At 40.2% G+C, this 27,071-nt stretch overlaps 1 protein-coding gene across 2 annotated transcripts in view; it reads left to right on the top strand.

The window, feature by feature from the left end:
* MAP3K5 (mitogen-activated protein kinase kinase kinase 5) overlaps positions 1–27,071 on the top strand; it is a 194,417-nt gene that overhangs the window by 131,159 nt on the left and 36,187 nt on the right. For both annotated transcript variants that reach the window (XM_057737704.1, XM_057737705.1), the window contains 5 exons: positions 2,764–2,845; positions 14,854–14,987; positions 22,143–22,270; positions 22,947–23,083; positions 24,019–24,124. In XM_057737704.1, coding sequence (XP_057593687.1) covers positions 2,764–2,845; positions 14,854–14,987; positions 22,143–22,270; positions 22,947–23,083; positions 24,019–24,124 — 587 coding nt within the window. The remainder of the gene's footprint in view (positions 1–2,763; positions 2,846–14,853; positions 14,988–22,142; positions 22,271–22,946; positions 23,084–24,018; positions 24,125–27,071) is intronic.

Raw genomic sequence — 27,071 nt, 5'->3', positions numbered from 1 at the left:
GGAAATAAGAAAGAATTCCTAGCACATGTATGGTTGATTTTTCTACTTACACTTGAATTCTCAAGGCTATTCATTTGTTTCAGTGATAATTATAGCTAAGGTTTATGGAGTGCTGACTGCATACCTCGTATCTATTTTAATATTCAAATGAATGCTACCTGTTAGGTAGGTAATATTAATATTTTTGTTGAAAACAGTCAAAAACAGTAGATTCTTGGAGAGTTTAGCCTATAATCATATATAGCCAAAACGCATAAAATCTGGGATTTGAACCAGGCACATGTGACTCCAGAATCCAAGCATCTAAAGATTACATTGTGCTCCCATCCCACTAGAAGTGTTATCTTCTACTTAGAGGTGTTCGTGTTGAAAAATTTTGTATGAGTAACTGATGGAAGTTTTTACCCCAAATCTTAAAGTGTATCTTTAAAGCTAGAATTTGTTTAGGTCTTTCACGTTCTTCTTCCTTTTGGCTGAACTTGCTTTTGTCTTTAACTCATCAGGATATGTAATCTTTATCAGAGCATACCATCATTCTGATCAGGTTTGGGATTTCTTTTTCTTGTCATTAACCTCCAAGAAATGTATATATAGAGAAAGGAAGAGTGAGGAACTAGGCATCACATGCACATTCCATAGAGAAGCTCCCAACTCCAAAATGGACTTTGTCTATTTGTTCATTGTCATATTCCCAAAGGCCAGAACAGTTTTTTATTCTACTAGACACTCGACGAGTATTTGTTGGATGGATGGATGGATGGATGGATGAAAAGAGGTACTGTATAAGAAAAAGTTTTTTCCCTCCTATGTAGTTCTTCCTTACCGTGTTTCTTTCCTAGGTGTCTCCTTTATTCCTCACATAAAACATTTAATTTCTGACATTTCTGGTCCCCAAATGTGTGGAGGTTTTTCCCCACAACAGGCAATTCTCTTTGACACCTGCAATTGAACTTAATCTACCTGGAGATCCCATAGGTTAAAGGCTCAGTCCCATAAGACCGTTTCTTCCCCCGACTTCAAATGCCAGTCACAAGCACACATTATCACCTGTGCTTTAGATATACTGGCTATAGATCAGAGGTTCCGATGATCCCCTTCTTGGGTTCGATTAATTTGCGAGAGAGGCTCACAGAACTCAGGGAAACACTTACTTACACTTACCTGTTTATTAAAGGACATGATAAAGGATACAGATGAACAGCCAGATGAAGAAATGTGTAAGATGAGGTCTGGGAGGGTCCTCAGTGCAGGAGCTTCTGTCCCGGAGTTGGGGTGCGTCACCCTCCCTGTATGGATGTGTCCACCAACCCAGAAGCTCTCTAAACTCCCTCCTATTAGGATTTTATGGAGGCTTCCTCATGTAGGCAAGAACAATTATTAACTCCATATCCAGCCCTTCACCCCTCTCTGGAGGTGGGTGAGGCTGAAAATTCCAAGCTTCTAATCTTGGTTTGGTCTTTCTTATGACCAGCCCCCATCCAGGAGTCCACCCAGAACAAAAGATGCTCCTGGTTCTCTATCATTGAGGAATTTACAAAGGTTTTAGGAACCCTGTGTCAGAGATGGGGTCTAAGACAAATATTAGAACACAAGAGATGCTCCTAGTGTTCTTATCACTTAGGAAATCACAAGGGTTTTAGGAGCTCTCTGCCAGAACCTGGGGGCCGAGATCAATATTTATTTTCTATTATCTCATAGATACAGAGATAGCAAAAAGGTTCTGAGTTGTGTTAGGAAAACTTTTCTTGTCACGCAGTAACCTGCTCTTCCCTTGGTCTGGCGGTGCACAGCATGACCTACCTGCAAGATCATCAGCCCTTGTTCTCAGTGCTTCCCTTACTCCTTGTCTGGACTAGAAACCATTAGCATCGCCTCTGAATGGATAGACACAGCTAGTGTTGCAGAGGGAAAATCTGTTTCTTGCCATAATTGGGGGGGGGGGGAGGGCGGGAAGAGCTCTGAAATGGCCTCCAGGAAAAAAACAAAACAAAACAAACAAAACCTTTACAAGAATAGTTCCCGAAGAAAATGTTTGTCACCAAAAGGAAGATGGCTTCTGTCACAGACATATAAGCTAGCCGTTCCTGATTCCATCAGTATTTTGCAGACTGTATATGTGGGACCCCACATGTATGACACTGAGGTGCTCAGGCAGAAGATTCAGGAACTGAGATCGAATGTAGTGGCCAACCCTGGTGTCAAAGAGTCAGCTCAGAATTTAGAGACGCTATTCCAGAATGTGGGTTTTTTTGTTATGTCCCATTTAAAATAATATTAACAGCAGCAAAACAATAATAGCTAATATTTAATGAGTGCCCTGTGCTGAGTACTTTACAGGTATTACCTCAAGTCATCTTCACAATAGTCTATGAGATAGATACTCATAGTCCCCATTTAATTTAAAAATGAGGCTCAGAGAGCTGGAGGAGCTTGCCCCAAATCATGCACATAGTAGCAATCTAGGTCTGATATATGAGTCCACATTCTTAACATTTCTATGACCTTGTCTAGCCTTACTGTTCTAACTCTATAACATATCCTGTTACTATTACTTGAAGTGAGGCATTAGGTTAGAAATTTCTGTCAAATCCTACCAAAAATATGAAAAGCTGTATTTTTTGCACTGATGCTGATATTTTGTTTATTGCCTGACTCTTCTAGGTCCATTTTTTTGCTCTGAAGTCACTTATTAAATATATAAGTGCTTACTTATATTTAATATCTTGTGTATTATGAGTGACCACATACCAGTTTTCATTGTAGGTTTTTTGAGATGGTGAACACCATTACTGAAGAGAAGGGGAGAAATACAGAGGAAGGAGATTGTGAAGGTGACTCCCTGGAGGTAATGACTTCGGTTACTGTGTTCATTTTGCTAAATTTCTCTGTGGCTAATTTTTTCTAATGAACTATTTAAAGCTTTACTGAGGGAAAGGGGTGTGTGTGTGTTTTCATGCGTGCGCGTGCATGGTACATGAGTAGTGGTGAGGGGTAGAGGGCTCAGCCACAGTCTTTAAGCTTTCCCTTAATGTTGAAGGCAGCTTCTAGAATTCCTTTGGTTAAAAAGGGCTGAAAAGCAAACATTGGCAAACTCTTAGTATTCTTAGGAATACTGAGTTTTTGTATCTTACTTTGATAGCAAATAACGATGCTTTAATCTTTGAGGGTGTTGATAACCCCCAATGCAAGAGTCACAGTGCCCTTACACATTTTTTATATCTCTTCTCTGAGATATGTTGCAATTCAGACAAGCAAAATTCAGTGAAAATTCTGAACGATAGAACCGTTTGCAGTCCTCATTCATATGCTCACACTGAGAACCGGAAACAATGGAAGATTAATGAATTAAAGAGAGGAGGTGATACAGTCATCTCAGTGCTGTTCCTCTCAACCGCAGCCCTTTCCCTTACGCCTCCTGGACATAGTACACTGCAGACACCAGGTTTTCGACTGTGTCTACTTTCTCCATCATGTCTGTCTACTGTGTATGGAAGAGCTTTCCACCACAGTGAGGACCAGTGCTGGGGAGTTTCAAGGGTGCTGACTCTCGCCCTGGGGCATCTTTAGTGTCTGAAAGGTGACACTTCTCCAGGCACGGCATTGGGCCTCTGTTTTCTCCAAGCCTTTCCCAGTGTATAACTTGGGACCGAATTCTGAATCCAAGCAATACTGAAAATTACATTTCTAATGTTAAAGTGAAACTGAAGAGACTAGAGCAGCAATCTGACTGGTATACTTATGTATTAGATGACTTTGATAATGTCATCTTGTACACTAGAAGTTTTATGTAAGCACTGAAGTAGTAGAGTAACAGTCATGGGAAATTTAAATATAATAACCAGTAGTTAATTGTCTGTAGTTAAGTTCTGTAATTCTCTAGCAGTTGTATAGCTTTGATATTCCTAGGTAAGCCTAAGGCTCCTTCATTTAAGTTATAAAAAGATGATAAAAAAAAAAAGAAAAGATGATAGACCTAATTTGGAAAAAAAAAATCTTCCCCATGCACTAGCTTGCTGTCTACAGGAGTAATAGACAATACTTATTTATTACGCTCTATATTTTGCAGTGTTATACTTTCTTAAGTGATTATGTTAGAAACTAGATCTCTTGACTTCTACCTCAGTGTTCTTTTGACTGTACCTCATTATCTCTGTCTTTATTTGGGTTAAATTTAGAATCACTTGATGCATAACAACTGCCAGGGTAGAAGTTAACAAAGGCAATGAAAATGAAACAGTTCCACTAGTAATAAATTATGAAGTGGATAGACTTGAACACCCATAAAGTTATTTTATAATATGATAAGTTTCTGGGTTTAAAAAAGCAAAAACAGCGTATCTATGCTTTATTTCATACCCTTCTTTGAAAAACTAAATACATCCTACAAAAAATACGTATAGCACAGCCAGGCTATGGTACTGGGTTAGACAAGCTTGGTCTTCGTAATTGATTGAATCAACAGTTCAGAGACTCTGCTTTAGAAACTCCTTTAACCCTATGCATTGCATCACAGCTTTAATTGCCTTAGAATTTATGGTGAATCTGGCCAGATGAGTTTCCTAAGGCTCAGTCTCCTATGATGTAAAAGGGGTAGGTAGATCACTTTTCAGAGAGCTGTCAAGAAGATCCAGGGTCAAGATCTCCTGATCTGTGTGCAGTGGTAGTAAACGAGTGGACTTTTTGAGACACCTTTCCTGATCAGAGGGTTATTTTAGTAGGTCTACTGACCTCACAAAAATCAACTCATACCATAGTGCTCTCTGATTGATCAAAGTTGCTCCTAGGGCTTCCTAGGTGGCACAGTGGTTAAGAATCCGCCTGACAATGCAGAGGTCATGAGTTCGATCCCAGCTCCAGGAAGATCCCACATGCCACGGAGCAACTAAGCCCGTGTGCCAAAAAAATAAAAAATAAAAATAATAAAAATAAAAAATACCTCTTTAAAAAAAAAAAAAAGTTGCTCCTAACTCACACTTTTCAAGAAAACACAGGTATACTATTCTTTGTTTAAAAAAAATATTTATTTATTTTTATTTGGTTGTGCCGGGTCTTAGTTGTGGCTGACGGGCTCCTTAGTTGTGGCGTGAGAATTCTTAGCTGTGGCGTGAGAATTCTTAGTTGCGGCATGCGTGTGGGATCTAGTTGGCTGACCAGGGATTGAACCCAGACCCCCTGCATTGGGAGTGGCGGAGTCTTAACCACTATGCCACCAGGGAAGTCCCACTATTCTTTTAATGTTAGAAAAACGCTCATTTACTTCTGCCCTTTGCATTCTATCAGAATAATTTAAAGTCTGTGACATAGAATGGGTTCTGCAGTATTCCCAGTGGACCATATAGTCTATACAGTGAATTCAAGAGTCCTTTTTTTAAATATTTAAGTAATATTTTGGCTTAGTTTGCCATTATGTCACAACTAGTGACATTGCTGACGTGTATTATTGGGTGTTCTGTTAGCATAATATTAACGAATGGATACAGTGACCTTCTGGGCTGTGCGGATGATGACACCCACCTTGGCTCTCCTTCTCACGGAATATCCTTTCATAGCCAGAGCAATATGAGTTATTCAGTAGCCTTAACTTATATTTTTACATAACTTATGATAACTCCATTGATCACATTTCTTAGCTATTTTCAACATCCTCAACTAAATTTATTTTTTCAGTATTCTAAATGTGTGATTAAAATGAGTTCCTTAATTTCATTACCACAAGCTGAACTCAAACTTCAGCCCATGAATGACGTACTCAAAATAATTCCTCCTCTTCCCATTTTTTACAGCATAAGCAAGAAGGATTACTTTGGTGATTAAGATTTGTATGCAGAATAATTATTCTCTGGTCTTTACCTCCATTTGAGATAGAATTAAAATTGTTTCAATACATGTGTCAGTTATTCCTGAAGCCTTTGGGTACCTTGGCCCAAAACAAAATTAAAATGTTGATAAGATCAGATGCTTTTTAAATGTTTTTAACTTCACTTAGGGTGGTGTCAGCATTTGGCAAACATTAACTGTTTTTTTTTTGTTTTTTTGTTTTTTTTTGGCTGCGTTGGGTCTTCATTGCTGTGCACAGGCTTTCTGTAGTTGCCACGAGTGGGGGCTACTCTTCATTGTGGTGCTCGGGCTCCTCATTTTGGCGGCTTCTCTTGTTGTGGAGCACGGGCTCTAGGTGCACAGGTTTCAGTAGTTGTGGCACGTGGGCTCAATAGTTTTGGCTCATGGGCTCTAGAGCGCAGGCTCAGTAGTTGTGGCACACAGGCTTCGTTGCTCTGAGGCATATGGGATCTTCCCAGACCAGGGATTGAACCTGTGTCCCCTGCATTGGCAGGCAGATTCTGTACCACCAGGGAAGTCCCTGGCAAACATTAACTATTAATGTGATTCCATAAATCACAAATTTGAAGCTAATCCTTAGACTTCCTGGTGTTTGAAAAACGTCCTGGTGTTTGCTTTTCTTTCTGATTTTGAATACTGAGGTTTCTTTGAAGCAGTACAATTGTGGGGATTCAGCCTCCTTCAGGTCATGGTCAGACCCCTCCTCTAACGGATCATACCTGACTCTACTCTAGTGAGATCCCTGTGCTGGGATTTGCCAATAGCCGGTTTTGTAACTTTGGACAAAATTCTTAACTCCTGCTGGGTTAAGATAATATCATTCCTTAAATGAGAGTTGAACAAGAAGATCTTAAATGTCCTTTCCTAGCTCACATTTTTTATAGTTTTCAAGATTAGTACAAGCTGTACAAGGTTTTTTAAATATAGCTCAATACCACTTTCAGAGGACTTTTCTGTTTTTAAACAGAAAGAGAAACAACTTCTTTTGATTCAAGGCCATGGTTTTTGATTCAAGGCCATGGTTTTTGATTCAAGGCTGTCTTTTGAAATGGAAGGGTTATGAACCCATATCTTAAATAGTTTAATGTAGTAATAAATTTATATTGAAATCACGGAACAGTTGATTACAGTTAACTGTAAGAGTGCTAAACATTTATCAGCTGTGGTCCCTGTTTTTATTCTCCCAGCCTTTCACATCTTCACTAAGAACAAGGGCATCTACACAGTTACCCAAGCCAGACACCTCAGAGAAACTTATGCTCCAGCCTCACACCCAGCATTTCCTCCAGCCCCTTCACTCCATTCTAACACTCCCCCATCTCAGTCCTCATCATCTCTCACGTGGCCTGATCTCTCTCCTGCCATCAGTACACTGGCCCTGCCATCACTGGAAAGGTGTCTCAGGCAGATTTAATCCTGTGGCTCCCCTAATTAAAAAGCTTTTTTATTTTTATTTTTTAATTTTTTTCTTAATTTTTTAAAATTGGAGTATAGTTGATTTACAGTGTTGTGTTAGTTTCTGTTGTACAGTAAAGTGAGTCAGTTATACATACACATATATCCACTCTTCTTTAGATTCTATTTCCATATGGGTCATTATAGAGCATTGAATAGAGTTCCCTGTGCTATTCAGTAGGTCCTTATTAATTATCTGTTTTATATATCTTAGTTTGTATCTGCTAATCCCAAGCTCCTAATTTATCCCTCCCCCACCCCTTTCCCCTCTGGTAACTACAAGTTTGTTTTCCACATCTGTGACTCTATTTCTGCTTTGTAAGTAAGGTTGTTTGTACCATTTTTTTAGATTCCACATATAAGTGATATCATATGATATTTGTCTTTCTCTGTCTGACTGACTTCACTCAGTGTGACGATCTCTAGGTCCATCCATGTCACTGCAAATGGCATTAAAAACAATAAAAGTAAAAAAGCTTTGATGCTACCCTTTGTAGCAGAGTTCCGCACCATAGAACGTTCTTACCTCTCTAATGCATGCTTTCCTTTCCACCTTGTGGTCCGGCAGTGCCAAGTTCCTTTCCATTATTCACACCACCAGGCTTTTCCTGCCTCTGGGCTTGACATGCAGGTGCCCAGCTTCACATACTTTTTCTGCTTTGTTTTACTTGATGACTGCTTCCTAATTTTGTTGAGATCCAGCTCAAGGGTCTTTTTTTTTTCCTTTCTTTTTTTTAAAGATTGAAACCACCGTTTGTGGACTTTTTATTTATTTTTTATTTATTTATTGGCTGCATTGGGTCTTTGTTGCTGTGCGTGGGCTTTCTCTAGTTGTGGCGAGCCAGAGCTACTCTTCGTTGCCGTGGCTTCTCTTGTTGTGGAGAATGCGCTCTAGGCGCTAGGGCTTCAGTAGTTGTGGTGTGTGGGCTCAGTAGTTGTGGCTTGCAGGCTCTAGAGCTCAGGCTCAGTAGTTGTGGCGCACGGGCTTAGTTGTCCCGCAGCATATGGGATCTTCCCGGACCAGGACTTGAACCTGTGTCCCCTGCATTGGCAGGCAGATTCTTAACCACTGCACCACCAGGGAAGTCCCTCAAGGGTCATTTTTACTTTGAATCATTTCAACACCCCTTCTCACTTTTCTCTGCTCTAACAGCATTTTTGCCTACTCCTCTGCCCTAGTTCTTCTCATTGACTTGTAATTGGATAGCCTGCACCATTCTGTTTACATCCCAAGGCTGGACTGTGGCTCTTTCCCATTTCATCACAGAGTCTTGCGTGGTGTCAGGCATCTAAGCAGAAGTTCATTCAGAAGGCTTAGAACAAGGGTTTGAAGCTGGAGAGTGACAAAACCAGAGTTGTCTAAACCATATCTCAAGCTGGAGGGAGGGGGTATGGGTCGGGGGTGGGGGGCAGAGCAAATGCTGGGAAATGAGCTTGAAGATTGTTCAATCAATGTTAAGTCAATGAGAGAATGAATACCATAATCAAGCTGAATGCCATAATCAAGCCACTCTCGACCCATTCTCTCCATCTCTCTCTCTCTTTTTTTAGTTCTTTGAAAAAACCATAAATTACTAAGGTCCTTTGGTGTTCAGTACAGAATATGTTGTCTTCCTCCTCATGCCTCTCCCAAACACACACATATTCTCCCTCTCTTTTCCCCTCCTCCTTCTTTTTCTTTTGTGCATTTGTACCTCACACTTTTATCAAGAAGGGTATATGACTGATACAAGCCTGAGGTAATCACAGCGGCTGGCCCTGCAAACCTGTTTATGTGTAGCTTCCAGGGTGCATAGAGAGGAAGTTGCCCCCTTGTCAGATGGATTAGAGACAAGCAAGATAAAAGGAATGTTTTCCTTTCACTCAAACATCTGCCGGATGATGAAATACCTTACCATTTCTTTTTCTGATGATTTGCCTCACACACATTAACAGTGAATTATGGTTTAGAATTCATTTAAATCAATTCACAGTCATCCAGTAGCACTCTGGTTTGTTTTTCTTTGAAATTCTATTTCTGTTTTTGTACAGATCTCAAACTGAACACCCACAGTTACTGCACTGCCTGAGAAAAGCTATCACTTACAGTGTTGTATGATAGAAATATCAGTTTGTTACTCATTCATTTATTCTGTTGCGAGGAAAAAAAAGCCTTTTTCCTCTGCCAACTCAGGTTCAGTGATTGGGGGCCTGCAAATTAACTGACAAAAGACATATTAACAGGAGAAAAGATAAAGTTTATTCCTGTATAAGGAAACGTGCAAAGAAGTGATTCCTTTATCTTAATAAGAAAAGTCCTTACTTAATAGGACTTCAAGGGAAAGCAACATGGTGGGAAACCAATAAGAAATAAGTGGAAGGTATGGAAAATTTTGAGAAGGTTTTGTTTAGTAATTTCTCATCCGGGTATAAATGGTCCTAAACTTCCTGGAGAGGGGATTATGGCAGCTATGTTTTCGAGAGGCTTTGCTTAAATCAGCAAAAGAAGTTTAGATAAGGTTTTTTCTGCAGTTGCTATTTATTCAGATGTTTTCAGCTTAAAATAATCTTCATACCACATTAGCAGTTCCAAGTGGATTCTATCAATTCACTCCACAAGTGTTATTGGACAGCTGCTATGTGGAAGGCACTCTTCTAGGTGCTGGGGATCTGGCAGAGAACAAAATAGAGAAAATCCCTGCCTTCTTTGAGTTTACACTCTATTGGGAGACTTACAATAAGTATTTATTGTTTTGATAATGATCAGTGTAAAAGAGAAAAATTAAGCAGGAAAGGATTTAGGAAGTTATAGTGAAACAGTGTGTGTAATTTTAGGCAAGGAAGCCAGGGAAGTCACCTCGAGAAGGGAAGATCTGAGTAAAGACCCGAGGGAGGAGAGAGCTATGAAATTCGGTATTTGTACCTACAGCATTTTTACTATTCTGTTAATGCTTATAGTGGTTATTAATGCTTTTAGCATTTAGCTATTACTAAGGCAATATAGACTGAAAATTAACAAGGCTACCACTTGGGTCTTTGAGGTGACTGCTCAGCAAAGGTAATTAAGTACCAGGGGAAGTGCATGGCTTTTGAGAAGGTGGCTGTTTTACTGTGGGTCCCTGGACAGTGCAAGGACTAAGTGAGTCACCTCTTTGTTGTTTGGCCTTGTCAGGATGTCTTCCTACGCCCCTTCTCCTGCCAGCGCCAGTTTAGACAGTTCTGGGCAGGCAACAAGAGAGCGCTGATTCTAGAAGCATTCCCAGCATCGCTTCAAATTGCTCTTGTCTCCCTTAGCAACAGCCTGATTTGCCAACCCATTGCCATAGAAATAGAATGCAAACTCTAGAAGCAGTGTAATTTTATTTTTATTTTTTAAAATACTCAATCCCCCCCACCCCCACCTTCTTTTTTCTCCATATTTGTCATTTAACAGACCCCGCCTTCCCTTGGCTTCTGGCCGAGGCTCTGTTGTACTTTTTCTGGCCATCCCGTAGACAGTTCTCTGTTCTTGCAGATCAGGGCAGTTTTCTCAAACCTGCCTTTTCAATTTATATTTCTATATTGTAAGAACAGGAAGAAAGGGGTTAAAAAAAAGAAGAACCAAGCGGCAATTACCCATTAGAATGGTTTTCACTTTTATTGAAAGCCCTTTTGATTTTTACTGTGACCACTTCATTTAACAGGAGTCAACTTCTATACTTAATATTCTTTTTTGAAAAAGAATAGTCTTTTGATGCTTTACGTTCCTTAGGGAAACTAAAACTTGAGCAGTTTTGTCAAGACTTATATATTCTTTTCTATGTTAATTAAGTATCCCTGTGGAAAAACGCCTTTCAAACAAAAATAAATGGGTACCAATGTTAAATGTTTTGTTTTGGCACCTGGTTTTTAAAAAGGTTCTCATCAAATTTTCTATAGCCTGATTGATTACTTGAGTAAATAATCACTGAGCCTCTACTACAAACCAGATGTGGCTGAGACTAGGGACAGAGAAATTAAAGTCCTGATTCTCAAAGGGCTCAGAGTACAGACTGGAATGCAGATTGGGTAGAAGAAGAGTGAAAGATGTGTGAGCGAGTGAGGGCAGAAGGCCTTGGAAGCGTATCAGACCAGAATCTAACCCAGCTTTTGAGGGTCAGGTGGACAGTTCAAAAAAGCTTCCCTGTTTTGAAGGGGGAGGCAGAATTACTTAGGTAGAAAACACATGTGTGTAAAGGCACAAAGATCTGGGGAACCTCACTGGGAGTTTTGGGGGGACTCTGATGAGACAGAAGATTGGACACAGGGGCAGCAGTAAGACCCTGAAGGGCATTGATGCCAGGCTAAGAAGTTCGGGTTTGATCCTGAAAGTAACAAGGAACCAATAAAGCAGAGGCAGTGGTATGAACATGGAAAGCTCACTCTAGAACTTTGGACTTTGGAGAGTTCCCTGTCAACTTAATGGAGAATGAATTAGGGAACAGGACAACAAGAGAGCAGGAGGCAGGGAGGCCAGTTGAGAGTCTGTAGAATTAGTACAAGAAGCAAGGAGGGCCTGATCTGAGGCAAGAGCAGTGAGGATCACCCTGGTGGCATTTGGCAATCAATTTGCTGTGGGGAGTAAGGGAAAGGGAAGAATGGAGTCTGAGATGGCCAGGAGATAGATGTCTACTGTGTGTCTGCTTGAACAGATAGATGGGTGTTCAGTGAATATTGACAGTGTGCTGGAACATCTTCACAGTACTGGTGTTTGGAAACAGAACTAAGATGCACCTTATAAGCTCTAATGCTGTAAAAGGACTTTCCTTCAGCATTGGTAGTAGAAAGCACAGAAGATTTGGAGTCTAATGAGCTAGTTTAAACCATTGCTCTGACATATTTTCAGTGGAAGATATTTTTGATCGTTTGTAAATTGAAGCTAATCATAGACCCTCCCTACTATGACACAGGCTTATGATGGCCATCAAATGAGGTAGGTTATTGAAAGTTGATTTTTAAAAAATATTTATATATTCTATTTGGTTGTGCCAGGTCTTAGTTGCGGCACGTGGGCTCCACAGTTGTGGCACGCACGTGGGATCCGGTTCCCTGACGAAAGTATTCAGAGGAGACTGTCCACTCAGAGCTTAGTCTAAGACGGACAAGTTTTTTATGTTTGTTTCTCTGTGCAGTGGGCTGACTTTTTCCAGTCTCCCCTTTTACCAGGTTATAGTCCTTCAAGGACCCTGGTTTTGTGTGTTCCAGCTCTTCACCTTGTATAGGCACAAGGCCTCATTTCCTGTCCCCAGTGAACCTTAAAGTCAGAGTCTCAGATAAGGAATTAGTGAACTGTAGCCCAGAGACCAAATCCAGCCCACCACTTCTCTTGGTAAATAAAGTGTTATTGGAATACAACCATGCCTATTTGATTGCGCTAAAGATAGTGGCAGAGTTGAGTCACTGCCACAGAGATCGTATGGCTCACAAATCTGAAAATATTCAGTACCTGTTCCTTTCCCACCACTTGGGCTTCAGGGACATCAGTTCTTTTTTCTTTTTTAATTAATTAATTAATTAATTAATTATTTTATTGGCTGTGTTGGGTCTTTGTTGCTGCACACAGGCTTTCTCTAGTTGCAGCGAGCGATGCATGGGCTCCTCATTGTGTTGGCCTCTCTTGTTGCAGAGCATGGGCTCTAGGTGCGTGGGCTTCAGTAGTTGCAGCACATGGGCTCAATAGTTGTGGCTCATGGGCTCTAGAGCACAGGCTTAATAGCTGTGGCACACGGGCTTACTTGCTCCATGGCATGTGGTATCTTCCTGGGGCAGGGATCAAACCTGTGTCCCCTGCATTGGCAGGCAGATTCTTAACCAGTGTGCCACCTAGGAAGTCCCAGCAGTTCTTGTGATTATCCCTTTAGTGTTCCTTTTCCTCTTAATTTCTAGCCCCTGAAAGTCTTCTTTACTTTTTTATAAGCCTGGCTAGGCATTAAATGTCTTATTTTTTCTAGGTGTTTTTGGCAGGAACATTTTCACATACCTAGCCTACTGTATTGCCAAAACCAGAAACTCTTCATCCACTGTCTTTGGATACTAATATATTATTCTTTTTGTATTTTCTTGACTTGACCACTTAACTTGATCATTTAAAAGTTTTCTTTGTGTTCTAATGCAGTTCTTTAAAGCCATGAAATTTTTCATCTCCATAATCTATGATGTGCAATGCTCTCCTTGTCATTCTTTTCAACTATTTTGTACTTCCCATGATCATTTAGTTTTTAATCCCTTGATAATTTTAAACTGCAGTAGTCATTTTTCAAATATAGTTTTTGGCTAGCTTATTTTTAATATCTTGTGATCAAAGATCATGCTATTCTTTGAAATTTATTGAACTTTTCTGTGTGGCTTAATATGTAACTAATTATTTTATATTAGGAATATGCATGAAAGGAATTTATATCTGGATACAGGGCTCTCTCTATATTTCTTATAGCAAACTTGTTATTTGTGCCATTAGGGTCTCTATTTTGAATTTGTCTGCTAGATATATTGGTTTTTAAAAGAGTTCTATTAAAACCTATTGTGGTTTTTGTCTATTTTCCTCTGCAGTTTTATCAGCTATGTTGTTAATGAGTGTCAAAATCCATGACCATTATCCTCTTTTGGATTATTTTTTTGTGTTAATGTTAAATTTGTTGGTTTATGAATGTTCGAAATTATTTTTCTTTTAATGGCTAACTCACACCCTTCAGTGCGTTGAACCTAGCTATGGGCTGCCAGTTTTATACTCCAGCAAAATGGAGACAGAAGAAGGAGCTTGTTCTTATGGTCTCTGCTGCTAGTCTGTATTTTTACACTGGATTTCTACAGACACTTGGCTTGATCATTTGATGACCCTGAATCCTGTAGTTTATGTGCCTTTGTGGGTGACACCTCCAGGTCTGAGAAGGTCCCTACCCGATGTTGCCACACCCCTTTCACTTGATCCATTTTCCGTATTCGACTGACGTGCTTGACAGTTTGGGGTTTAGGGCTGTAGATATTTCCTTTTTACACCAAAAATGAAATTTTTATTTTTAAAATGTTTTCTTAATCTTGGGGAATTGGGAATCGAGGCTGAAGTACAAATAATCCTTACTTTATTATTGTCAACTAGTAGGACCTCAAAATTTTCCTCTTAAACAAAGCCTTTCAGTGGTTTTATATCCCTGGCAGAGTGTGAAATACTTTCATTGTACCAAAAGCTGAAAAAGAAAAGAAAGGTTATTATGATGTGATAGCTATTGATGGACATTGAGGCTAATCATACTCATTTCCAGACTCAATGAAAAACAGGATTCAGTGGGTAAAAAAATCCAAGTGGGCTGTTGGAGAAGCACTTTTACGGATTTAAATACATAGTCCCCCCCGTATTTGTAACAGTTGTGAAAACATGAACACACTATGCTCTGTGTTGAGTTTATTTTTTGGTTCTTGAAGCTGTTGCTTAGAAGTTCATCTTATTGTTCCCCTTGTTAAAGCCGTTTGATAAAATAAGGAAAAATGCTCTCGGAAAAAGTTGATGTTTAAATTGTGGAATGCGACTAATGTTTCAATCCTCTTTCCCTCTTTTTCCTTTTGTAGTATGACTACGAATATGATGAAAATGGTGACAGAGTCGTTTTAGGAAAAGGCACTTATGGGATAGTTTATGCAGGTCGAGATCTGAGCAACCAAGTCAGAATTGCCATTAAGGAGATCCCGGAGAGAGATAGCAGGTACAGTAATTATGACTAATGAAAGCTGTGTTCTAAGGTATTTCGGTTCTTAATAGCCTTTAAAAAATATTTTGATGATATTCTAATTAATGAGAAACTCTGTCTGAAAACTCCATGGCTTTAATTAGCTCCCTCTGAGGTTTAGCTGCTGCATCATTCAGTGATTCAAGCACAAGACTGTGATGGGGAAGGGTGGCATCTCCGAGGTAACAAGGACAGGACTTTCAAAGAGTGAAAAAAGAGAACGGTCCTGTGTGGCTCAGGTTATGTCAGATCGTGGTTGGTTTATTATGTGGATAGATGGAGAATAAGCACCAGGAGAAACGGCTTGAACCAGAGGTTCCAGTTTCCGGTTGGGCGTGTAAGGAGGTTGGAAGTCAGCACCCCACCCTAAACAGCAAGTGGAAAGCTGGATCAGCTGAGAAATCAACAACTCTACTTGGAGCGATCGGAAAAGTGACATCACAGGAAAATCCACTGCCCCACACATTGGAGATGCACACGTAGGGCAAAAGTCCTATAAGGTCCTCACAAAGAATAGCAGAGAAAATCCCCTCCCTCAGACTTCCTGCAGAGGTAGAGGGCAAATAACCATTTGGAAATACACCTGTTCTTAACAAGGCCTGCCCTCAAGAGAAACTGTTTTACCAGAGCCTAAATTCTGTGTCATCAAAGCCTAACCAACCTGGGGAAAGAGACATGCCCAACCCCAGCCCACTCTAGCCATCCTGTTACACCAAAGCGGGGACTGAAAAGCATCAGTGAGCCCAGCGGTGCAGGCTTACTAAAAGACAGAGACTAATTCACAAAACCGTAGAACAGCGCTTCCACACCTCATCACCACGCCACTAAAAGTCTGTTTAGCAGAGTTCCTTTTGCCTAATCATGTCCAGCTTTCCACAGCCTTTTTTTTTTTAACAAAGCATACTGAAAGGCAAAAAATACAGTTTGAAGACACAGAGCAAATATTAGAACCAGACGTAGATATGACAGGGATGTTGGAATTACCAGACTGGGAAATCTAAAACAACTGTGATTAATATGCTAAGGGCTCTAATGGAAAAAGTAGACAACATTCAAGAATAGACAGTGTAAGTGGAGAGATGGAAATGCTAAGAAAGAATAAAAAAGGAATGCTAGAGGGATTTCCCTGGTGGCAAAATGGTTAAGAATATGCCTGCCAATGCAGGAGACCTGAGTTTGAGCCCTGATCTGGGAAGACCCCACAGGCCGCGGAGCAGCTAAGCCCGTGCACTACAACTACTGAGTGGTAATTGTGGTGCAACTACGGAAGCCCGCACACCTAGAGCCCGTGCTCCACAACAAGAGAACTTGCTGCACTGAGAAGCCCGCGCACCACAACGAAGAGTAGCCCCGCTTGCCACAACTAGAGAGAGCCCATGCACAGCAACGAAGACCCGAAGACCCAAAGCAGCCAAAAATAAATAAATACATAACAAATAAATAAATAAAAATTTAAAAAAATTGCTAGAGATGAAAAACACTGTAACAGAAATGAAGAGTGCCTTTGATGGGCTGGACACAGCTCAGTCTGTGAGCTTGAGGGTATGTCGATAGAAACATCCAAACCTGACAAGCAGAGAGAACAAAAGACTGAAGAAAATTGAACAGAACATCCAAGAGCTATGGGATGACTATCAAAGGTGGAACATACCTAATGGGAATACCAGAAAGAAAAGAGAGGGAGAGGAGAAGAAATAAATTTGAGGAAATGGTTTGAACCACACATAGTGGGACCTTGAGGAAAAGGAAGTGGTTTTTAGGAACAAGGAGGTAGTTCAGGGAACAGAACAGCTGGCAGCAGGGTTATCTGTAGCTCCCGGCTCCAGTGCTCTGTCCTGTCATTTGTTTTCCAAACAGTTCTCTTCTCTCGATCTCATAATTTCTGCTGCCTCATAGCTTTTCTTATGGCTTCTCTTTATAAGGTAGCTGCTCCTACACTCAGTTATACACATTTTCTATGTGTTGTGGATTCAGAACCTGGAAGAGAGATGGATTGAGCCTCTTGTTACAGTATTTCTTATTCGGCCAAACTTCAGTGCTGGGCTACACCATGGACTTATTTTGGCTGCCCCTCGAGTTCGTGGTATTTGGCCACCGTGGTACAGTCACATGATTGGCTTTCTTCAGAAGGACACATAAATTTAAAAGCCATCTCCAGGTTAACATGGCCCAACCTGAACCATGGATTTCTTACCTTCGAATGTAATTGACCTGCAGTATTCCCTGCCTGAGAAAATCTCACCCCACCCATGCAGGTGTTGAGGCTACTAGGATTCATTTGGATTCCTCTCTGTCTCACTCTCCATTACTCCTTCATAAATTCTACCGTTGTCTCAGCCTCTAATGTTTTCTGAGTTTTTCCACTCTCTCTCATCACCAGTCTAAGCCTTCGGGTCTCCCACCCAGACTCTTTACTGCAACTGATTCATAGGTAGTCTCTGCATTTGAGATGGGAGATAGATGCGCTCCTGGGCTGGATAGCTGGTGTTTGTCAAGAGGAGTAAAATTGAAGCCTCATTTTTCCCTAGACACTCCAAGGACAAAATTAGTGGCAAGAGCTGAACTCTGCTGAGGTAAAGAGATAAGACGACCACTCCTAAGGTCAAAGAAGACTTCTCTGTCTGCATATGCACAGGACGCCTCCTTGGGAGTCAAAATGGGAGGAGGCACCAGCCCATAATAAGTGTGGACATACCCCCACAGGCCTCTGCGGTAGAATCCATCTCAGCAAAAAGTTGTACACGCGTGTTGGGATGGTCATGCGTGTATGAAAAAAGAAACACGATAATTGGCCAAAGATAAACAAGGACCTGGACAGATTATTCTTTACTGCACTGCTCATTAGAGAGGATGCCATACCCTTTCTCTCTAGGTGTATATTTCTGCCTTGCTTCTGTTGTAAATAAATAAACGGTTTCTCTGTGTGCTCTCCCCGTTGTTATGCTGTGTCTCTAATAATAAACGTTGTGCCTGTTTTATAGTTTTTGCCTCCTTGAAACAGTCTTGCTTTCACATGGGGACAAGAGCCAGGGGAACTTTGCTGCCAGCCTCCAGCCCCTGGTGGACTAGCAGCTGGGATTCCTGGCTTTCATCCAGGCTACCTGGCTTCAATTCCTGGGTAGAGGACTAGGATCTCTCTTCAGGACCACTCACTGCTGTCTCTCCAAGATCACTTTCACTGTTTCCTCCACCCCTACTCCACCCTTCCTCGCAGAAGCCACAGAGATCTTTCTTGAGCTGAAATCACATCGCGTCACGACCGCTTAAAACCTTCAGTGGATTCTTATGTAACCAGCACAAAGCCCAGAGCCCTTAGCATAGACGTCTGCCACCCTCTGTGGACTCACCTCCCCTACTACTGCAGCCACGCTGTCCTCTCTCTGTCCATCAGACCCACCAAGGCTCAGTCCCCAGAGTTTGGCAGAATTGCCTCATTTTCATCAGTTAGGTCCCAATTCCGTTCTCAAGCCCTCAGAGACACCTTCTCTGATTACCCCAAGCTGAAAAGACACCACTGTTTCCCGTGCAACCAGTGTCCCAGGCCTCAGCTCTCTTTCTGCCTCTCCATCCTTAGACTCCATCCTTGGTGCGTGACTGTGACAGGTGGCTGTTCTGCCTCCAGCCTCCATATCTGCGTTCCAGGCAGGAAGAGGAAAAAGGAAGACACACCTCAGAAATGTCCAGCGTACTTTCACCTCTGTTTCGTTGGCTAAAAGTGACCACCCCTAACTACAAAGGAGGCTGGAAACTCAGTAGCTTTTAAGTTGGCCAGTTGTTTCTCCAAACAAAATCATAGAAAGAGGAAAGAACAGGTATTGGGTAGGCAGATAGTAAATTCAATTTTATGTTTTCTGTGGTATGTTTGCAGTTTCCCTTTGGTTAGTTCATGAGACATATATATGCATTCTTATGGGCTGGTGATAGAAACTATTCATTAAATAGCTAAGGGAATATACATAAATTATCATATTAAAATTTTTGTTAAATATTCCTAAAGGTTCTTAAGTATTATATACATAGAGTGGATTTTTAAGCAATATAAAATTTTAAACGATTGTCACTAACAAATTGCTGCAGCAAACTCACTAATCTTTAGCAACGTCACCTCCCTTCCCATCACCAGATAAATTTAAGTAGGTACTTGGGGGAAAGAAAAAACACTTTTAAAACTATCTTTGTAGTTTAAGTTTATTCAGCTGCCACTGTGCACACACAGAGAACACCAGCACCAGCGAAGATCCGTTTGGCATAAGATGGGTTGTTTGAAAACACTTGCATGACAACCCCTTCTCTTGAACAGCTGGTATGGGCATCTTTTTGTTACCTCTGAAAGAAGATTACAGTGCAGTCTATCGTGTTATTGGAAGATACAGCACACAAAGGTATTTCTACGTCTGTGACCTGGAGAGGTTTCAAGGTTGCTTTTAAAAAGGTAGCAGTAACAAGGGATAATTGCTGAGATGGTAGGATGGATGTGAATAATGTGTAATCGAGCATACACTAAACACTGGCGTCTGCAGTGAAGGATCTTAGCAACAAAGACAGCTTCTTCTGTGGTTCCCTCACACTCTAAAAATGCTTTGTTAGGGCATCTGAGTAGTTGTAAGAGTAGATTTTGAGGACCCTCTCATAATCTGTCCCAAGAAGTTGTTTGTCTCAGGTGGGCTTCCCCTAACATTCTACACACTCCTCAACTATTTATTTAGATCAGGTATTTCCACCCAGATATATATTAGAGCCACCTGGGGAACTTTTTGAAAATACTGGTGCTCAGGCCGTCCCCCCAAAATTCCGGGGTGGGTCGTGGGCATTGATATTTTTAAACATCCTTCCAGGAGCTGCAAATGTCCAGCCAAGGTTGGAACCACTGCTTTGGATGGTTCTAGTGGGAATTTGACTTAAGGAGAGGTGCTCTGGAGACATGTATGATTTAATAATTTTTCAAAGCTAAATGTGTATAAGTATCTGTCTATACCATTTCTTCGTTCTGTTGTTACAGCTAATTGAGAAGAAATGGGATTTTCTTGTAATTCCCTTAGACAGGTGTTGCTTATTGACCTCAACAAATTATAATTTCATGCTTACTCAGTGTTTGGTACTTACACTTTTGCTTACATTTAGTGAGAATTGCTAGGTGTTACTAAACATTTCCGTATTGGAGAAGAGTTCTTATTCTTAGCTAGGGTGAATCCTGACTATTATTGTAACTTTTGAGCTGTCCTTTGGTTACGTAAGGAGAAGTGTGTGTAGCATATTTGTTTCTCCAGGATCTTATATTTAAACATTTATTTCTGATATTTAATAGAGTGTCGGGGGCGGGAGCCCTTTAGTTATCTATCATATAGATAGATAATCATAAACTGACTTAGCCTCTTGCTTCAGATTATTTAGTCATCTTGATCTACCAAATCTGTAGAATTGGCCCAATATTGCCACTAGTTTATTTCACGCATATCAAGAGCAATCTTATTAATTTGTGCTAATAGCGTTTTAAACTCCATGGAAAAATTAACTTGTAAATATCCTCGTAGTTGAGAGTCATTACCTAAGGATCTTCTTGGTAACACTATCTACTGATATTTCTTGTGCTATCTTATTAAAGCGTTAATCAAAATGGTGTTGTCCGTAACTGATGTCTTGTTAAGAGGCTTAGTTTAATATCAGCCTTTAATTCTTAGAGCAATTCTAAAGAAAAGCAAAATGAGTAAAAGATCTAATATACAAGTCAATTTTTTGTTGCTGTTGGCAGCTTTCTGAGTAATATTTCAGAGATTATAAAAGTTTGTTTAAATTAAATGAATTTGTGGGAATTCCCCGGCGGTCCAGTGGTTAGGACTTGGCACTTTCATTGCCGGGACCTGGGTTCAATCCCTGATTGGGGAACTGAGATCCCCACAAGCTGCGTGGCTTGCCAATAAATAAATAAACAAACAAATAAATAAATGTGTGTGTGCGTACGTATAATTAAATGTGTATATATATATAATTAATTAAATGAATTTGGGTTTTTGTTACCTACTAATATTATTTAAGACTGACTGATTCTAGTATTTGTTATTGGCATTCAGAAAAATCCATTCTGCTTATATGGGTTTGCCATTGTAAGATCTGAGCATTTCTTGCATGTAGAACTGAAGCAAATTATGAGGCATCAGGCTTGTGCTTTGTTTTAGTGGTCAGTGCCTTTCACACCTGTGGCCGCCACTGTACAACAGAAAAAAAATTAGGGATTATCTTTGAGTCTGTGTTTATGTTTATCATTGCTGACACCTACCACAGTTAGTTATACAATAATTATATTAATATAATATATGATGAGATATGAATATTCAGGATTGTTAAGCGCCTACAAATTTCATAGTACCTCAGATAATCATCAAAAGTGTTATTCTGCCTGTTCCAGAAATATAAAACACTTTCATCTTATAATTTGATAAAGCAGTGTATACCAAGCACATACATGATTTTGAGGTCTGGTCTAAAGCTGGTCTTTTAGTGTAGAGACTTGGTTAGGATTAGGTAAAAAATTATGATAGAAGTGGATAGAATAGAATCAAGGGGATTTGGCATATAAATGGTTTTATGTTTTCTACTGAAGAGTTGCTGGGCCTTTCAATAAGTTCTGGAATGAGTATTAAAATTATTTGCAATTTTTAACTTCCTGGGTAAGAATGTCCTGCAATAATAAACTTATGTTATGAAGTCAGTGGAATAGAAGGTCATGTTAATGTAGACAGCGAACTGTATGGATAATTTCAGTTTTCCTGGGTTCAAATCTTAGGTCTGTCACTTACTAGCTTTGAGATCTTGGGCTGGTTAGTTATCCTCTCTGTGAATCAATTCCTTATCTGTAACATGGGCATCTTAGTAGTACCTTCTCATGGGGTTGTTTTGAGAAATGAATTAATATATATAAAAGACCTAGAAGAGTACCTGACACATTTCCCCTCAGACCCTACCAGGGCTCCAACTTCACAGAATTTATGTGATGAGAAATAAAGGCCTTAGATGGTCATATTTGATTCCATATATGGGCATATACTTAGCTGGAATTTTCCACGTGTATTGCTCAAATCTATACGCAAAAGTCTGGCTGCATAATTATCTCATTGACATTTGCATGTCTTTCAGATACTCCCAGCCGCTGCATGAAGAAATAGCATTGCATAAGCATCTGAAGCACAAAAATATTGTCCAGTATCTGGGCTCTTTCAGTGAGAATGGTTTCATTAAAATCTTCATGGAGCAGGTCCCAGGAGGTAAGAGATGGTTTTCTTTCTTTAAAAAGTGTAAGTTTCTACTGTGTATAAAATAAATAAACTACGAGGATATATTGTACAACACAGAGATTATAGCCAATATTTTGTAACTATAAATGGAATGTAACCTTTAAAATTATGAATCACTATGTTGTACACCCCAAACTTATATAATATTGTACATCAACTATACCTCATAAAAATAAATAAATAAATAAATAAATAAATAAATAAATAAATAAAGCAAGCATGGGAAAACCTCAGAAAACAACTTACTTTAAAAAAAAGTATATTTCTAGGGCCCTGAAGGTGAGTAAAATTGAATGGGATTTACTAGTTTATAGGTCTTAATTTGTCTAAATGTAAAGAAAAATTTGACATGTGAGACATTACCTTACGGTTTATTAGGGGACAATAAATAAGTATCAGAACGGTTTTTCTGTCAATCGTCATAACTTGGAATAAGGTTAGCAAATTGACTGGTCTTTTACTTGGACTATATCTGATAATGGCCATCTTCAGAGCAGGGATGCTTTCCTATGTATATTTGAGCGCAAGTATCTGGTATAGTACCCAGGCCACTGTGAATAACCAATCAGTGTGAGCTTAAATTAATGTTACATTATTAGCGTGCTTGCTCAATAAGATTTTATCCACTGTTTCTCCCTATTTACAGGAAGTCTTTCTGCTCTCCTTCGCTCCAAATGGGGCCCACTGAAAGATAATGAGCAAACAATTGGCTTTTATACAAAGCAAATCTTGGAAGGATTAAAGTACCTACATGACAATCAGATAGTTCACCGGGATATCAAGGTAGGATGTACTAGGATTCATTCTCATAAATTCCCTGATGGGTTATAGTTTTATTTGCAAAAGTCATATTGTCTTACAGGTATTAATCTGTAATGATAAATAAATCCTGGAAACAGCAGAAATATGTCACTCCGCCTTGAGTCAGTTATTGATATTCATGTCTTCTCTCTTCTACTCAAGGAATAAACCCCTTAACCATGTTCAACCAACAAAGACTGTTTCCACTACATGCCTGGCACTGTTTCGGGTTTTCTGTGGGGCTGGTGGCTCAGCAGAACAAAGTTAAACAGCACATGGTCCCTGCTCCCAAGAGGCTTACAGCCTGGTTAATCTTTGTATCCTTGCCTGTAGTAGCTACCCAGTAAATATTTGTTCAATTAATGGATGAATAGTTAGAAAGAAAATATAAAATCCCCACTTCTCACAAGTGTCATATACTCATGGATTGAACTAAAATTAGATAATTTATGAAATTCTCCTTAAAAAGGGAAAATTCAGAACTAATAAATTTATGACAAAGTCTGGACTGTTGAAAGTAAGTTAATATTACTACCCTAAAACCAACCCAAATACCCATTTATTTGTGCTGCCCCTAAATATTCAAGGAAAAGAAGTAAAACAACATAGAGAGGAAAGTAAAGTTCCTGAGAAGTTATAAATATCATAATTTAACTTATCATATCCCTATCACATACAAATAGCCCCTGCTATCTGTAAACCTCGTTTGACCGTGTGACCCGAGTAGCAGATTGTGAACTGATAATATGTAAACAAAAATGGTGTCAAGAATTCACTACTGAGATTAACTATTAAGGAAGAGTATAGAATTAGTGTCCTTTTCGCTGTAAGGGTGCCTTTTCTTAATAGACTTTCAAGCCAACAGCAAACAGTATTGGAAGAAATAACATTTTTGATTAAAGTTCTCTCTTCTCTAGGGTGACAATGTGTTGATTAATACTTATAGTGGTGTTCTCAAGATCTCTGATTTCGGGACATCAAAGAGGCTTGCTGGCATAAATCCATGTACTGAAACTTTTACTGGTATGTGTTTGCAATGATGATACAGATCTTATGTAATTAAAGAAATAATTGCTGTGTTTGAGCATCATGTGAGAGAGAAATTTAGTTTGTGTTCTCGCCAACGTTAATGTTGCTGTCTTTTGATGCTCCCTGAAAAATGTGATGGACAATTTGATCTGGCCCATTTCTTACTTGTATTTATATGACTCGCTCAGTCTCCTGCTTCATGCTGCTGAGGTTTTTTTTTTTTTTCACTCTCAATGTGTTATTTGTTTCTCTTTTCATGTCATTACTTCTCTCCTGGTTGGTCTACAACCACTATAATCCTGACAAGATTTCTTTTTTTAACGTTTTTCTTTAAGCCCAGCTTCTCTGTGATTATTACTCATATATTAATCACTTCCCATTTGGACGATGAGTTCCCTCTTTCCTAATCTGTTTTCTCCCTGTGGTCTCTTCGGCTACTCACAACATAAATAACTAAGGTTTCAATTCAGAAAAAGGAAGTGACTCACTAGCTCAGAAGTAGGGTGGGGAGAAAGCTTTCCTGAGAGGTTAGGCAATGCAGCTACTGAGCTGCCGCTGGAGCAAAATCCTGAGAGGGTGGAGACCAAGTGAGTTCCAGAAAGGTCATGGTAGCCAAGAGGAAACCAAGGTTCAGAGGGATTAATGACTGTCCAACAGTTATGGGGAGGACATCTGGCACTGCAGCCCTGCTCTCCACTCCAAGCTTTCACCACTCCGTTATTCTGCTGATTCTCATGAAGTGTTAAGTTCTTGTTATTGGGACTTCCCTGGCGGTCCAGTGGTTCGGACACAGCGCTTTCACTGCTGTGGCCCCAGGTTCAATCCCTGGTTGGGAAACTAAGGGTCCCGCAAGTTGCACAGTGCGGCCAAAAAAAAAAAAAAAAGATAATGAATAACCTTTAGTCTAATATAAAGCAAAATGGCCAGATGTCCCCTTTTCTGAAATTCCGTGAAGTAGGTGGCAGTGCCTCCATTTTGCAGATAAGGAAGTTGAGAGAGAGGAAGGACCTCACAGGTGGAAGTCACGAGAGTTTGTAAACAATAGAGCTCAGATTTTTAATCCACCCTTTGCTCTTTGCTTTGATCTTCTTGCTCCAGGCCATCTTTCCCTCCATCTTGCTGAAGTATCTGTTCTGGAAGCCTGGAAAGGGGAAAGGAAGAGAGAGAGAAAGTCTTTAAGTTTGCTCCTCAGAACATTCAGTCAGCAACATCTCTGACCGAATTCCTACTCTCACTGCAGTGGGTATTTCAGGGCACAGAATTAGACACATTTAGAGTGTATTTTTTTGAACAAAATAAATTCCATCCTTCTAGTAACTTTAAATATATTTACATTTCTTTTCCTCCTTCTCCCTCCATTTGGCAAGAGATACTTTAGATGCTGCCAAGACTCAGTAATGTCTACAAAGAAATCCTTACTTTCAGACACTTGATTTGGGCAAGATGTTAATTTAATATCTGCTGCTTATCTTGAAAACATTTTTTTAAAGTTGCCAGAGGAGTTGTAGTACAGCAGTCGGCCGGGAGCCCTTTGCCTGGACTTCTTGCACTGGCCTCACGTGATGCAGCGTGTGTGACACATACGCGAGGGTCTGTCTCCAGCGCTGGTTATGAGGACCTGGGGTGTGCAGGCCTCCCAGGCCTCACTCAGCGCTGGCCAGGTCACGAGTGTAGGCAACCTCTGATGAACTGAGTCGAAAGAGGTTACATAACTTGCCTGAGGTCACAAAGCTGGTAAGGAAAAGAACTGCAATTCAATTAGACTTAACATGCCAAATGGAATAAATTAGCTTCTCCCCAAACCTGTTCCACCCACACTTTCTCTGTCTTGGTTGGCCACTCCAAACTTAGAGTTATCCATGGCGCCTTTCTTTTCTCACACTCCAGCTCAATCCACCGAGGAAAGCTGTTGGCCCTGCCTTCAAAATGTGTCCGAATTTGGACGAATTCCTCGCCGCCTGCACAGCTCCCACCCTCACCTCTCACCTGCAGGACCTCAGTAGCCTGTTCTCCCTGCTTCCACTCTTGCCCTCAACACCGCAGCCAGAGCGATCCTTTAAAAACATAAATCAAGCCCTATCACTCAGAGACCTTGATGGCTTTCTGTTTTTTGGATAAACAGACGCCAAAGTCCTTACAATGATGGACAAAGCTCAGACCTACTTGGAGTCTGTTACCTTTATGACCCACTTCCTACCCTTCCCACCTTGCACAGGCCTTCCTGCACTTCCTTCGTTACAGCAGGTGGGGTCCTGCCACAGGGCCTTTGCACATGCTTTTCTTTCTGTAATGCTCTTTTCCCAGCTATTTACATGGCTAAGTCCCTCACCTCCTTCAAGCCTTACCTCAGATGTCATCTCAGTGAGGCCCGTGATTGCCCTATTTACATGGCAGCCCTCCCCTGGGCACTTCTGATCCTCATCCCCTGCCTTTTTTTTTTTTTTTAGTCATAACACATCACTTTCTAACATATAGTATTATAACATATTATATAACATATTATATAATTTACTCATTTATGATGCTATAGTTTATTGTCTGTCTCCCACTGCAAAAATGTAACCTGCACAAGCCCAGGGATTTTTGTCTGCTTCAGCCACTGCTATATTCTAAGTGCCTGGCCCACAGTAGGCCCTCAGTATAGATCTGCTAAATGAGTGAGTGGATGTAGTGTGACATCAAAGTTTACGCTTTTAGCCACTAACTTGTAGTGGCTCCCCGGGTGGTTGCAGTGGCAAAGAAATTCTAAAGTAGATGATTTTAAAGTAATTTTTTAAATTTTAATGAAGATCTATGAGGTGTGGGTTTTAGAGTTCATGCTCTCACTTGTTTTCCTTGGGCTAATGTCCAGATTGGCTTGATCTTCATGATCTAGCTCTAAATCTCTTTATATAAAATATTGTGTCATGTGCTTGTGGAGTAAGGAGAGCAGATATGTGTA

The sequence above is a fragment of the Hippopotamus amphibius genome, chromosome 6, assembly GCF_030028045.1.
Source record: "Hippopotamus amphibius kiboko isolate mHipAmp2 chromosome 6, mHipAmp2.hap2, whole genome shotgun sequence".
NCBI classification, from domain to species: domain Eukaryota; kingdom Metazoa; phylum Chordata; class Mammalia; order Artiodactyla; family Hippopotamidae; genus Hippopotamus; species Hippopotamus amphibius.
This window is presented reverse-complemented; position numbering and strand designations above follow the sequence as displayed.